Source organism: Bos mutus, chromosome 6, assembly GCF_027580195.1.
Source record: "Bos mutus isolate GX-2022 chromosome 6, NWIPB_WYAK_1.1, whole genome shotgun sequence".
NCBI lineage: Eukaryota > Metazoa > Chordata > Mammalia > Artiodactyla > Bovidae > Bos > Bos mutus.
This window is the reverse complement of record NC_091622.1, coordinates 103,860,930-103,875,657: the sequence shown is the minus strand read 5'-3', so window position 1 is coordinate 103,875,657 and position 14,728 is coordinate 103,860,930. Positions and strand designations below refer to the sequence as shown.

The window sequence follows — 14,728 nt, the reverse complement described above, 5'->3', positions numbered from 1 at the left end:
AATCAACGAGGCTTAAACTGTGAGGATTTTTGCTTAGTAGTCCTCAGTTGCCTGACGTCGCCCCTGGGTGTGAAGGTGCAATGCTGTTGTCAGCAAATTTCTCCGAGAGAGACAAGACTGATGACTTAGATTTTAGACGCCTCAGGAAGAAAAGATAAGGGTTCTGTTCAGATCTCTGCTGCTGGCTCCAGTCCAGACAGTCATGTTTTATGGAAGAGCTCACTCAGAGCTCCATGAGAATGAGTGCCCGCCCGCAAAAGGTATGTCTGTTGTGTGTGTGGGGGTGGGGGGGGTGGGGTGGGGGAGGGTATATGTGTGTGTGACAGAGACAGACAGACAGAAACAGAGACATAATTACAAGAGAGAGTTACTGAGGTTTTGAAGGTGACCAAACAGTAAGAATCACAAAAAAAAAAAAAAAAAAAAACCTGTGGGAATCGGGCTTTCAAGGCTGCGAATATGAATGTTTGAATAGTATTTATTTTATGAAGAGTGGGCATGGACCAACTGGGATTGTTGACTTTTCTTAGTCTTTCCAGTAAGTAGTATCCAGTCTCTATAAACATCCAAGATATATTTACTGTGTATGTGTGCTAAGTTGCTTCAGTCACATCCAACTGTTTGCAACCCTGTGAACTATAGAGCCCACCAGACTGCTTTGCCCGTGGGATTCTCCAGGCAAGAATACTGGAGTGGCTTGCCATGCCCTCCTCCAGGGGATCATTCCAGCCCAGGGATAGAACCCAGGTGGGTTCTTTATCACTAGCACCACCTGGGAAGCCCTTTACCTACTAAGTGTCAGGCATGGTGCTGGGTGGGGGGATGAAACGACGAAACAAAGTGACACAGTCCCTGCTTTCCTGCAGTGAACAGTCTAGTGGGAAAGACAAAGAATAAGCAAATAAGTACGCAAATGGACATACGACCAAGTACTATCGTGTTACAGAATGTTTTGCAGAGACTGGTGGTGTGATGGTCAATAAGGGCTTTGTAGACCAAGATGAGAACTTCAAATTTCATTCAAAGTGGGAAGCTGTAGAAACTTTTTCAATAAGAGAAGGACAAGATCAAATTGATATTTTACAGCAGATTATTCTGGCTGCTGAGTAGAAATTGGATGGGAGAGGGCCAGAGTGAAAGCTGGGAGGCAACCACAGTGCCAGCTGCAATGTCATGATGACATTGACCAAGATATTGGTAACAGGTATGGAGAAAATTCATAAAGACAGAAAGACAATTAGAGGGGATCAGGGTCAGGAGAAGGCAATGGCACCCCACTCCAGTACTCCTGCCTGGAAAATCCCATGGATGGAGGAGCCTGGTAGGCTGCAGTCCATGGGGTTGCTAGGAGTCGGACACGACTGAGCAACTTCACTTTCACTTTTCACTTTTGTGCATTGGAGAAGGAAATGGCAACCCACTCCAGTGTTCTTGCCTGGAGAATCTCAGGGATGGGGGAGCCTGGTAGGCTGCCGTCTATGGGGTCACACAGAGTCAGACACGACTGAAGTGACTTAGCAGCAGCAGTATGGAGAGAAGAGCACAAGTTCAATGTATTAACCAGGAGTCTCTAGGATCCTGGATTTATTTATATATTTACAGATATAACATTGGAAGGATGGATGGTGAAGCTGAAGCTCCAATACTTTGGCCACCTGATGTGAACAGCTGACTCATTGGTAAAGACTCTGATGCTGGGAAAGATTGAGGGCAGGAGGAAAAGGGGGCAGCAGAAGATGAGACAATTGGATGGCATCACCATTTCAATGGTCATGAACTTGGGCCAACTCCAGGAGACGGTGAGGGAAGCCTGGCGTGCTGCAGTTCATGAGGTCACAAAGTCAGACATGACTTGGCAACTGAACAACAACAACAAAAAATATATAACATATTTATTTAAAAAGGATTTATTGTAAGGAATTGGCTGACACAATTATGGAGTCCAAGAAGTCCCATGATGTGTCAATTAGAGACTGGAGACCCAGGAAAGTTGATGGTATATTTCCAGTCTGAGTACAGAAGTCTGAGAACTGGAAATTTAATAATAGAAGTTCTGGTCTGAGTCTAAAGGTCTGAGCATTAACAGCACTGATGGTGTGAGCTCCTGTCCCAGGACAGCAGAACATGGATGTCTCAGCTCGGCAGTCAGGCAGAGAGAATGCTCTCTCACTCAACCTTTTGTTCTATTCAGGCCTCTGTGGATTGACTGAGGCCCACCAGCATTGTGGAGGGCAATCTCTTTATTTCATCCACCAAGTCAAATGTTAATCTCTCTGGAAACACCCTCACAAACACGCCTAGAATAATGTTTAACATGATATTCAGCCCACTCTCTGGCCTAGTTAAAGTGAAAAGTGAAAGTGAAGTAGTTCAATTGTGTTGGATTCTTTTCGACCCCATGGACTGTAGCCTACCAGGCTCTTCCCTCCATGGGATTCTCCAGACAAGAGTACTGGAGTGGGTTGCCATTTCCTTCTCCAGGGGATCTTCCTGACCCAGGGATCGAACCCTGGTCTCCCACATTCCAGGCAGATGCTTTAACCTCTGAGCCACCAGGGAAGCCCCATTAAGCCTAGTTAAGATGACATGTAAAATGCTTTGGAGGCAGAAAGTACTGGTTTTGCTGATTAATTGCAAAGGTAGGAGAAAGGTGAGGGGAAAAAATTAGGGGACCCAAGTCCATGTTTTTGGAAGAAGCAGATACTGAACGATGGGGTGACTTTACTGAGGCAGGAAAGACCAATGGACAAGAAAGGCAAGACTTACCTTTAGAGAAGTCAATTTTGTGATACTTGTGGTGACTCTAAGAGAATATATGGGGCTTCTCTGGTGGCCCAGATGGTAAAGAACCTGCCCCCAGTGCAGGAGACCCAGGTTTGATCCCCAGGTTGGGAAAATCCCCTTGAGAAGGGAATGGCTACCCACTCCACTATTCTTACCTGGAAAATTCCATGGACAGAGGAGCCTGGTAAGCTACAGTCCATGGAGTTGCAAAGAGTCAGACACACAACTAACGCACACACAAGAGAATATATAGCAACAAGGTAGTTGAAAAATTAGCCTAAGCTTCTTGGGAAAGTCTGAATGGGAGTTGTGAATTTGGGGGTTATTTCTCTAGGTGGGTTAAATCAGTTGAAAAAAGAACCTAGGCTCTAACAATTAACAAGCATATGAGGGAAAAAAACCCTTCTGATGGGGGAAGTCTCGGGAAAGAAGGACCAGTGATTGCCAGAATCTCACTTGGGACAAAAAGAGCCAATGGTGGGGTAAGGATCAGGGGACCAAATTCTCACCTTGATCTCCAAAGCCCTTATTTAGCATCAGCAGCATTAGTCTCTGCAAAGCATCCTATAACTTTACAGTTCCCAACCATTAGCTCCATCCTCCATGAGAGGGACAAAGGTTGGATGCCATGTTCTGAGAAGGTTCTGAACTAATATTGAGATGGTGAAATTGGAGAAGTCAACAGATGCAGAGAAGATGGGATTGACCTGTTGGCTATAGAGAAACAAGGGCTTTTTTGGTGGCTCAGACAGTAAAGAATCTGACTGCAATGCAGGAGACCCCGGTTTGATCGCTGGGTCAGGAATATCCTTTGGAGGAGGGAATGGTTACCCACTCCAGTGTTCTTGCCTTGAAAACTCCATGGACAAAGGAGAACTGGTGGGGTACAGTCTGTGTTGGGTCACACAGAGCTGGACATGACTAAGTGACTAACACACCCAACAGAGAAAGAAGGAGAAAGAGCCCAGGCTGGTGCCCAAACATCTGGCTTGGCAATGGGCTGGTTCACAGTGGAGGAGTCGTGTCCCCATTTTGTTAGTTTTGAAATTCAAAGCCAAGGGACTTTCAGAAATTGATAACTTCCTATCATTAGGTCCCAATCTTTCTGCCCAGAAAAGGATTCTTCTTTATGTGACCCTGATTATTCCACAACTACGGTGATGACAGACATGCTCTGCCTGCATGTCCCTGGCAGCCTCCCGTGACCCACACCATTCTGACCCTACTACATTCTCAATTCCACTTCCCGATTTCCAACTACGCCACCGTTCACTTCAGTCTCCATGCCTTTGGATCCACTCTATCTTCTGCCTCCTTTTCATCTCATCAAGTTCCTAGTTATGTCTAAAGACGTTGTTCAAATTCTGAATCCTCTAAGAAACCTTTCTGCCTCATCTCAGGGAGCCTTATTTGTAATGTCTTTGGTTTTGCATATGCCCTCTCTGCTAAAAAAGAAGAATTCTTTACTTTGCATCTCAGTATTTGCTGAGTTCATAGTAAGCACTCAGTCAGTATGGAAGAAATGAACAAACAAGTAAATGCCTGGAATGTGTAAATTAGTCTTTGTCTTCACTAGTTTACTATGCTACCTAGAATTAGCTAAGACTTAGCAGAGCTGTGGGCTTCCCTGGTGGCTCAGCTGGTAAAGAATCTGCCTGCAGTATGGGAAACCTAGGTTCTATCCCTGGCTTGGGAAGATCCCTTGGAGAAGTGAATGGCAACCCACTCCAGTATTCTGGCCTGGAGAACTCCATGGGGTCGAAATGAGTTAGACACGACTGAGTGACTTTCACTCACTCACAGAGCTGTGAAATGAACACTTCTAGTGCCTATTTATCTGGAATCTCTTTGCCACTCTTTATCAGCTGTCTGGGAAAATCACTTAACCTTTGACCCCAAGGGCATGTCTTACATTGTAAATTGGGTTTGAGAACACCCAACCTGCAGCAGCATCATTGTGAAGGTTCAGTGGGCTAGTGTGTGCTGGGTGCCTGGCACCCACGTTTAGCCTCTGGCAGGAAGTGGTAGATGGTGGTAACAAAGGGTTAGTTTGCTGCATAATTGTCCTTTGTGACAACATTATCAGTTGAAAGACTGACTATTGTGGGTTGAATTTTGTCTCCCCAGAAGACACCCTGACATCCTAACCCCTCAGATCTATGAATGGGACCTTATTTGGAAATAGGACAGTTTATCCTAAACTAATAATTGGCATCCTTGTAAGTGAAAGGTTGTTGTTGAATCACGCGAATACACCGGGATTCTTGGCCCCCGGAGGAGAAGAATTCAATCTGGGGCCAGAGACGAGGCTTGATCGCTCAGAGCTTTTGTGTAATAAAGTTTTATTGAAGTATAAAGGAGATAGAGAAAGCTTCTGACATAGGCATCAGAAGGGGGCAGAAAGAGTACCCGCCTGCTAGTCTTCAGCTGGATGTTATATAGTCACTAGCAGTCTGTTAATGAAAGAAAGGAATGTCTTAAAATTCAGAATGGCACCAGGCCCCTCACCCATAAGATGCATTTTGGGATAGTCTTGGCGCCAAATGGTTTATCCTGGGCCATACAATGATTAACTTGAATCTTGAAGAAGGGCAGGCCACCATACAAATAGTTTCATTTACATAGATTAGGGGAACAATATCTGAGTGTAACATACTGGTTTGTCAAGTAGGTTCTGGGCCAAGAGGCGGAACCGACTTGGAGACAGAGTTTGGGGTAAAGGCATAGCACATTAGCATAGCTTAAGACAAACATTTCCATAAGAAAAAGGCATTGGTTATCTCTAGGCTCGAGAATAGCTAACTTGAGGCGAAACCAGGTGTCATTATGGCCACACAGTATTTTAAGAGAAACCTCCCTTTAAATTTGTATAGAGAAGGAAAAAATATTGCGTTTGTTTCCTCCTGCCGCTTAAGAGAGATAAAAATGTCTGACACTTGCAGGCTATTTCCTCCATTTGGAGAACCCTGGCCTTCCTGCCTGTTACCCTCTCATAAGAAGAGGACATTTTTGTTTCTTTTGCTTTTTTTTTTGGCTTTATAGAGGTATGATTTTCAGATAAAACTGTCTATATTTAAAATCTACAGGGTGATGATCTGATGGAAGTTATACTTGGTGAAAGAACTCCTATAGTCTAGTTAATGATCACATCTATCATTTCCCATAGTTACTTATTTCACTTGTGTATGGTGAGGAACGCTTAGAATGACCAAATCTGCTACCAAATTTCAAGTCCACAGCACAATTATTAACTACAGTCTCCATGCTGTACATGACATTCTCAGAGATTATTCTCTTATAACTGAAGTTTTCTGTCCTTTGACCAGTATCGCACCATCTTCCCCACTCCCCAGGGCCTGGTAATGAGCATTCCACTGTTTTTATGAGTTCAACTTTTTTTTTTTTTTTCAGGTTCCATATATAAAATTCTACAATATTTGTCTCTGACTGGCTAATTTCACTTAGCATAATGTCCTCTCAGTTCATGCATATTGTTGCAAATGGCAGGATTTCCTTCTTTCTTGTGGCTTAATAATAATCCATTATATATAGCCATAAAATTCTTTATCTGTTCATCCATCAATGAACATTTTGATTGTTACCATATCTTGGCTTTTGTGAGTAATATTTCAGCGAAGGTGGGTGTGCAGATATCTCTTTGGGTTCCTAATTTTCTTTCTTTCAGAGATATCCTCAGAAGTAGGATTGCTGGATCACATAGTAGTTCTATTTTTAATTTTTTGAAGACCCTCCATACTGTTTTCCATAATGACTGTACCAATCTACACTCCTGCCGACTGTGTTCAAGGATTCTCTTTTCTCTGCATCCTTGCAAAGCTTGTTGTCTGTCGTCATTTTTATAAAACCCACCCTAACAGATGTGAGGTGGTGCTTCATCAAAAACCACCAAACGGTTTTGATTTCCATTTCTCTCATGATGCATGATGAGAAATGATCATCATTCAGATGATCTTTTGCCCCTTTAAAAATAAGATTGAAAGTGAAAGTGAAGGTCGCTCAGTTGTGTCCGACCTCTGCGACCCCATGGACTATAGTCCATGGAATTCTCCAGGCCAGAATACTGGAGTGGGGAGCCTTTCCCTCCTCCAGGGGATCTTCTCAACCAAAGGATCGAACCCAGGTCTCCCTCATTGCAGGAGGATTCTTTACCAGCTGAGCCACTACTTGGAACTTTTTGCTATGAGTTGAAAATTTTCTTATATACTCTGGGTATTAGCTCCTTATCAAATATGTGGCTTGCAAGGATTTTCTTTCATTCGTAAGTTTCCCTTTCATTTCGCTGCTGACTTCTGTTGTTGTGCAGAAGCTTCTAAGTTTGATATAGCATGACTTGTTTACTTTGCTCTTGTTGCACGCATGCTAGATTGCTTTAGTCGTGTTCAACTCTGAGGGACCCTATGGACTGTAGCCTTCCAGACTCCTCTGTCCATAGCATTCTCCAGACAAGAATACTGGAGTGGGTTGCCATGCCTTCCTCCAGGGGATCTTCCTGACCCAGGGATCGAACCCAAGTCTGCTGCATGGCAGGCAGATTTGTTACCATCTGAGCCACCAGGGAAACCCATACCTGTGCTTTAAGTGCGATAACCAAAAAATCGTTGCTGAGACCAATGTTAGGGAGCTTTTCCCCTGTGTTTTCTTCCAGTAGTTGTATGATTTCAGGTCTTACACTTCAGTTTTTGATCCATTTTCGTGTGTAGTGTAAGATAGGGGTCTAGTCTCATCCTTTCCTTGTGACCAATTTTCCCAGCACCATTTATTGAAGAGACTGTCTTTTCCCTACAATGTATTCTTGGTGACCCTGTCAAAGTTATGCATGGGTGTATATCTGGGCTTTCCATTCTCTTCCACGGTTCTATGTGTTCTGACCCATGTGCCTGTACCATACTGTTTTTTTTTTCTGGCTGCGGCGTGGCTTCCTGACCGACTTGTTCCTCGGCGAGAGCGAACAGCGGTGAGTCAGGAGCAGGAGCGGGCGGCACACAAGTCCGCTGCAGCCGCGACCGCGTCTTCCTCCTGTACCATACTGTTTTGACTATAGCTTTTAGTATAATTTGAAATTAGGTTGGGTGATGCTTTGAGCTTTGTTCTTTCTCAAGATTGTTTTGGCTTGAGAAAACAAGCCAAACTACATATGGCTTGTAGTTCCATATGACTTTTATGATAGTGTTGCCTTTTCTGTTTCTGTGAAAAATGCCAGTGGAGTTTTGATAGGGATTGTCTTGAATCTGCAGATCACTTTGGGTGTATGGACAAGATTTTTGTTTTAATGGTGTTAATTCTTCCAATCCATGAAAATGAGATAACTTTTCATTTATTAGTGTCTTCCTCCATTTCCTTCATCAGTTCTTATTGTTTTCAGTGTACAGGTCTTTTACCTTCTTGGTTAAATTAATTCATATGCATTTTATATTTTTTGATACTATTATAAATGGGATTTTTAAAAATTTCCCTTTCTGAAAGTTTGTTGTTAGTGTGTAGAAATGCAACTGATTTTCATATATTGATTTTCTCTCCTGTAACTTCACTGAATTCACTTATTAATTTTAACAGGTTTTCTTTGATGAGGTGTTTAGCATTTTCTGTATTTATGATCATGTCATCTGCAAACAGAGAAAATTTACTTCAGGAAGAGGGGATTTTGGACACAGAGACACAGACGCAGGATACACAGCACGTGTTGACGGGGGCAGAGATTGAACTGATGTGTCTACAGGCCAAGAAATGCCAAGGGCTGCCAGAAACCACGAGAAGACAGGAAGAGACAAGGAAGGACCCTCTATCCTAAAGCCTTCAGGGAGAGGAGGACCCTGCCAACACTAGATTTAGGAACCTCTAGCCTCCAGGACTATCAGACAATGCATTTCTCCTATTTAGGCCCCAGTCTGTGGTACCCTGTTACAGCAGCCTTGGGACACTAGGACAGTTATTCTCTGTGCTTGTGCTTCTAAATGGAAAAGCATAGCCTGCTAAACCATTCTCATAGATCACCTAAGTCAGAGACACGAAAGACCAGGAAAGGAAAGTATGGCCCACATGTACAAAAGAAAGGAGAGAAAACAAAAAGACCCCTGGTGTGGTATGTGAGCTTTTAAAAAATCAATATTTGGAAACCGTTTCAGCAATCCAGTTACTTAACCACGATGATACTGTTGATTTCATGAATTTATTAAGCAAGCATCCTTCACCTGCAGAAAACCAGCCTGCGTCACTGGGGAGAGTGTGGGCTTTGGAGCCCCTGAGTTCAATCCAGAATCCCCACTTACCAGCTGCTGACCTTGGGCAAGTTACCTAACCAACACGAGCCCCAGCCTCCTATGATGCCCATGTCTAGGTTTGTGATGAAACCTCGCTGAACCAATGTTTGTGAAATGTCAGGTACCGCACTGCCATGGATACAATGCAGGATACAGTCTTCCTCAAACATAAACTGCAACATCTTCTGATACTTTGAAAACAGATTTACACAAGTGGCTTGAAACAGACCAAGAAATACCTATGCTCGATGGAAAGAGGCAGAAAGACGTATCTTGCTAAAAGCAGCGACTTGCAGAAAGGGCAGGAAATAAACACCCTGACACCCACCTTGGATGGAGTACAGCAGGACACGTGTTTCTCACTGTAATGATAGTCTTTATTTGATTTTCATCACCTTTCAATGAAAGAGTGGTTCCCGTCAGCACTATGTCATTACAAACCTTACAAATACATCTTACAGGCAGTGAAATTTCTTCTAAAAAATGAAAGCTAACTGTAAGGAACATTTGTAGTTGGAGAAGGTATAAAATAGAAGCATGGTTAAATGTAAGTTGGTTTCTATCAAGAGAGAAAAATGGCACCACCACGCCATTGAAGTAGTACTACAAACATACTGTTTTGCTTGTTTGCAAGCTGACCGTTCATATGAGAGAAGCTGATTTGCCCTTTTCTTCTCAGTGACCAAATCAACATGCTTGTATATCTAACCATCCTGGCAAGACAAAAACAGGGGGAATGAGAAGCAAAGCTTCTAATTATGTTCAGAATTGACTCCAAGGGTTAGGGAGCACAAGCTGTGGTTTTCAGAAGGTGAAGACAAACTCGTGACAGTTTCAAGGAGAGCTATGGGGGCCACGGCTTTAGCCTGTTGTGTCTGGGCAGCTGACATAACTTCATTCGCCCAGGTTCTGTCTCTGGTCTGAGCTGCCTTAGCTCTGATGATCTGGGAGGACTGTGGTTACTAGGACTGGGTATTCTAACGCATTGCAGTCATCCGTCAGGAACACCAAATCCTGAAAAAGATGTGCAATAAACAGGAACATCACTAAAGGTGGCCACAGAACTCATGCACAGCAATAGGGCTCCTGCTTATCCTCAAAGGCTGTTCAGTTGTTCCCCTTTGTGTGAAAACTTCACCCATTGAATCTCATATTCCTTTGTTATTGAATTCACGTGTGTGTGTTGGTTGACCAGATGGATGGATAGATGGGTAAAGAGCAACAACTCTGGGGCCAGGCATTGGGGATACCAGGAGTAACAGCAGTAGGTCTCACCCTCAAACACTTCAGAGTCAATAGTAGCATTCTCAGATTGTATTACAATTATGTTTTCCTCCTCTCTCCCCAGCACCACCAAGCAGAGAGAGGAATGAAGAGGGAAGTGGTGGAGTAGGAAATGCATGTCTCATCCCCGATGCAAAGTAACAAATACATCTTTTAAAAATATGTATTTATTTTTATTCTTTTGGCCATGCCAAGTCTTCTTTGTGGTGTGTGGGATCTAGTTCCCTGACCAGGGATCAAGCCTAAACAAATCTTAATAAAACTTAAAGCTAGAAATCTTAATAGCTGAGTACTAAAGTTTCCTGGGTCAGGCCTGGTGCTCGGCATTCTATGTGTAGTTACCTTCTTTATATGTTTACTCGCCTTGCTAGAGATCTTATTACCAAGGAGTTACTGCAGCGCCCAGCACACACATGGTCAGGGTGTAGGTATTATTATCCTACCAACATAATATCCTTAATTATTATGAAGACAGGGGCTCAGGTCTGCCTGATGCTGAAGCTTGTGCCCCTAAGACCACATGACCCAACTTTCTACGTCTAACCATTGCTGATTCTCTGCTCTTCCTGTCTTCTTCCCCTCTGATGTGGACTCTTCCCATCACAGAGCACACCCAAAGCCTCTCCCCTAGAAAGTCTCCTCTAACTGGCTCTCCAGGGCGCGGGAGTTCTCAGAATTCCCCAGTTCTCATCCCACCCCATTTGACTGCCGGCAGAATCTGTTCTATACGATTTTCATATGGTCCTGGGTGCTGCAGGTGGGGCTGGTGGAGGTGGGGAGCCTTGTCCAGAGTCCCCAGCACTTGGCAAGAGCAACGGGGTTGAGGAAGGGCTTTGTGAACTGGAAGCACCCCATAAGCTTTTCTCTTTCTCCTCCTGATTCCCCTGTTCCTCTAACCCGTCTCTTAATTTCTTGACCCATAACAAGTAGGAAAAGAATGTTCAACGCGTCACTCACTCTCCTGCAGAAGGAGTTCATGATGGTGTACAGCTTCCGCACTTTGTCCTTCAAAGCGTCCACCTGGGCCAGCTTCCAGCAGTGGGGTGATGCCACAAAGTCCCGCAGCTTGGCCAACACGCAGTAATTCTGCGAGTGGATGACAGGGAGGGGTCTCATGGGAGAAGTCAGTAGTCAGAGGGCCAGGAGCTGGGGCCGGCTGGTCCTTCTTCACCGGATGTCTCCCGACCCCCCACCCTGCCCCCCAACCCCCTGCGGCAGGCAGACCGCTCTTACGTGTATATCCAGATACAGCCTGGGCAGGTATCTCACACACGCCTCCTGTGGAAAGGGAAGTGGCTTTCTGGGATGCCCACAGGGACACACCCCTGTCACAGAAGTCTCTGTCAGCCCCCAGGCAGCTGGCCCAGCCCCAGGTCCCCAGGGACTTCCTTGATGCCGACATGCACATACATTCTTGTGCTGTCTGCCACATTCCCCCAGGGTCAACTGCTCTTCTAGAATTTAGAATGCAAACTTTATGTCATATACTATGAGTTAGGGAACTGTTTCATATATGCGTGTAGAGAGAGGGAGATGTATATAAATATGTAAGTGTATATATATATATATACACATAGAACATGTATATATACAGTTATAACTATATATATACAGTTCTATATATATAGTCTGGGGGCTTCCCAGGTGGCTCAGTGCTAAAGAACCACCTTGCCAATGCAGGAGAGGCAGGAGACGCAGGTTTGATCCCTGGGTTGGGAAGATCCCCTGGAGAAGGAAATGGCCACCCACTCCAGGATTCTTGCCTGGAGAATCTCATGGACAAAGGAGCCTGGCAAGCTACAGTCCACGGGGTAGCAAAAGAATTAGACATGGCTTAGTGACTGAACATGCATGCACGCATAACTGTAATCTAGATATAGTAGTACATGTAACATATGCTATAGGAATAGAAAGCCGTATATATAGTTATACTTTTATATCACTCTGTTTTAGTTTTGCTTCTGTGCTGGCCCGAAACCCGAAAACCCAGATTCTGGTCTTTTCCAACCAGTAAATTCCCTGTTGCCGGGGATAGATCTCCTTCTTTTTGGTGACTCAGTTTCCCAGTTGTGAGGCTAGAGAGTTAGAACACATAATCTCTCCACTTCCTTCCAGCTCTGAATCTATGCATTTTAAGTTTTAAAATCATGTTTTTTTTTTTTTTAAAGATGATTGCTCTACGTATTTGGGCTTCCCAGGTGGCACTTGTGATAAAGAATCTGCCTGCTAATGCAGGAGATGTAAGAGACGAGTGTTCGATTCCAGGGTTGGGAAGATCCCCTGGAGAAGGGCACGGCAACCCACTCTAGTATTCTTGCCTGGAGAATCCCATGGACAGAGGAGCCTGGTGGGCTATAGTCCGTGGGGTCGCAAAGAGTCGGACACGACTGAAGAGACTTAGCATACATGCACGCTCTATGCACCAGTGCTCGACACATCTAATAGCAAGGAATCTGTGGATAAATTAGGGCGCTTCAGTACAACCAAGTGCTGTTTCAAAGGAATATTATTTTGACGGCATTGTTAGAAAGTAAATTGCAGAACTGCTGTGCTGTTTGTTTCGATTTGTCTATACACACACACACACACTTGGATTGGATACCTATGCACAGATCAAGAACTGAAATCCTATCCTCTGAATGTGATGGCAGCAGGTCACCTCTAGGTGGTAGGATTGCAGTAATATTTATTTTCTTCTTTGTCTTGTGCCTTTTCCAACTGTTTTCAAGCTGTATGAGCTTCATAACTTACGAAAAAATACGCATTATTTAACTTTCAAAAAGAAAACACGAAGGAGGTGTCAAGGTACCATAAGCCCCACATCTGAGAACAGTGCATCTTATGTGAAGGGTTCACAAGTGGTGAAGGGACACTTTTAAATTTTGCCAGAGCTTTGAAGTTTAATTCAGTTTGTATCTATGCTGGAAGAGTGGTCAGGAGGCCAGATTTTAGCTCTGGGTGGCCCCTTAGAGACTCTGGGTTCCAAGCCCCTGCGTCTTCCGCTTAACAGAGCAGTGAGAACAGTGGCTGAAGTCCAGGGTTGTTTACACTGGGCAGACTGTGTCTGCATTCCAGTTTGCAACCCTCCAGCTGCCCAAAGTGCGTCTCACAGCTCAGGATGCTGAGATTCTCTGATTCGGCTGGATAATTTGCTCAGGTCCCATGGCAGGTGAGAGGTGGGGCCGGTTCAGGAGTCACCCCATCAGCTCCTACTGGTTAGTGGGGAGAATAAACAAGCTGAACTCCTTGGCCCTCCTTAAGTTGGGGTTCTACACTCTATGGGAACTTTTCTCCTCTCTCTCTCTGTCTGTCTCTCTTTAGATTTTAAAACAGATGCTCTGATATTTGCTAGCTTGTTGCTCTTCAGTCGCTACGTCGCGCCCGACTCTTTGGGACCCCATGAATTGCAGCACGCCAGGCTTCCCTGTCCTTCACTATCTCCCTGAGTTTGTTCACACTCATGTCCATTGAGTCAACTAGTTATAAACAAAAGTTTTGATGTCTTGGATTGCATTTTCTTTGTAGTAAAGAGGAAGCACAAACGATGGACATTTAATAGGACGGGAATAAAGCACAAATACCCTGGGAATTAACATTGACTGGAAAAGGAAAAGAGCATTTCCCCCCCACCCCCGGTCCCCCTCTAGCCCCCAGTCCAAAGGCAAATTTTTGAGAACTGGGTCTGCATGGACCTCCCATCCTCATTCAGGTGGGGGCTGAGGGCACTCACCGAGGGCTCGGTGGCCTGCAGGCTCTGGAAGTCAGAGGTGATCTCCCGGCTCAGGGCCAGCATCCGAGAGTAGCAGGTCGGGGGAGTCGGCCGTGTGGTGGGGAGCCCAGCCAGGAGCAGCAGCAGCAGCAGCAGGGGGAACACCTGGGGTGTCATGGTGCAAAGGCGGCCTGACTGCAGCCCAGGCCAGCCTCCCTTTTAAGCAGAGGTCTGGGGGTGGTCCTCCGCGACTCCTCTGTTTCCTGTGGGGCCCAGCCAAGGCCAAGGCCACGCCCACCTGGCTGGGGGACACTGGAGCCTTTCAGACCTGAAGCCCCCACCACCCCTGTTGAGAGAAGAGGCTGTCTGGGCTGGGGTGCCGGACACTTGGAAGGGAAGTGGGGTCTTTCTCTCACACAACGTGCAATAGAATTTTCTCTCTTGGCAGGCGCTCTTCCTGAAGTGGCAGGACTGGTAGATGAAGGGAGGACGAGAGAGAGACAGGATGGATGAGTGGGTGGTTCAACGCTGGGGCAGTCAACCCTTTCAGTTAGAATGGGGACTGTTTTGTTTTTTAAACTGACTGATCTCTTGGAGCAGAACTGGATGGAATGGGGCTAAGGGACCAGAAGTGATGGATTGAGCATCAGTGATCCAGAACTTGGGATCAGGC

At 45.1% G+C, this 14,728-nt stretch overlaps 1 protein-coding gene across 1 annotated transcript; it reads right to left on the bottom strand.

Moving 5' to 3' along the window:
• Positions 1–9,433: 9,433 nt before the first annotated feature.
• On the bottom strand, positions 9,434–14,289 carry CYTL1 (cytokine like 1). Its single transcript, XM_005893203.3, has 4 exons — positions 14,077–14,289; positions 11,580–11,624; positions 11,304–11,432; positions 9,434–10,076 (listed from the first exon to the last, which is right to left on the bottom strand). Exons 1-4 carry the CDS (start codon positions 14,230–14,232, stop codon positions 9,993–9,995), a joined length of 414 nt encoding a protein of 137 aa, XP_005893265.1. The 5' UTR covers positions 14,233–14,289; the 3' UTR covers positions 9,434–9,992.
• Positions 14,290–14,728: the final 439 nt, after the last annotated feature.

Excerpts from the sequence above, each read along its gene's own strand:
- CYTL1 (XM_005893203.3), bottom strand. The coding sequence starts at position 14,232 with ATGACACCCCAGGTGTTCCCCCTGCTGCTGCTGCTGCTGCTCCTGGCT. Across the intron at positions 11,433-11,579 it reads GGCTGTATCTGGATATACAC|AATTACTGCGTGTTGGCCAA; the intron begins GTAAGAGCGGTC and ends ATCCACTCGCAG. Across the intron at positions 10,077-11,303 it reads TGAACTCCTTCTGCAGGAGA|GATTTGGTGTTCCTGACGGA; the intron begins GTGAGTGACGCG and ends CATCTTTTTCAG.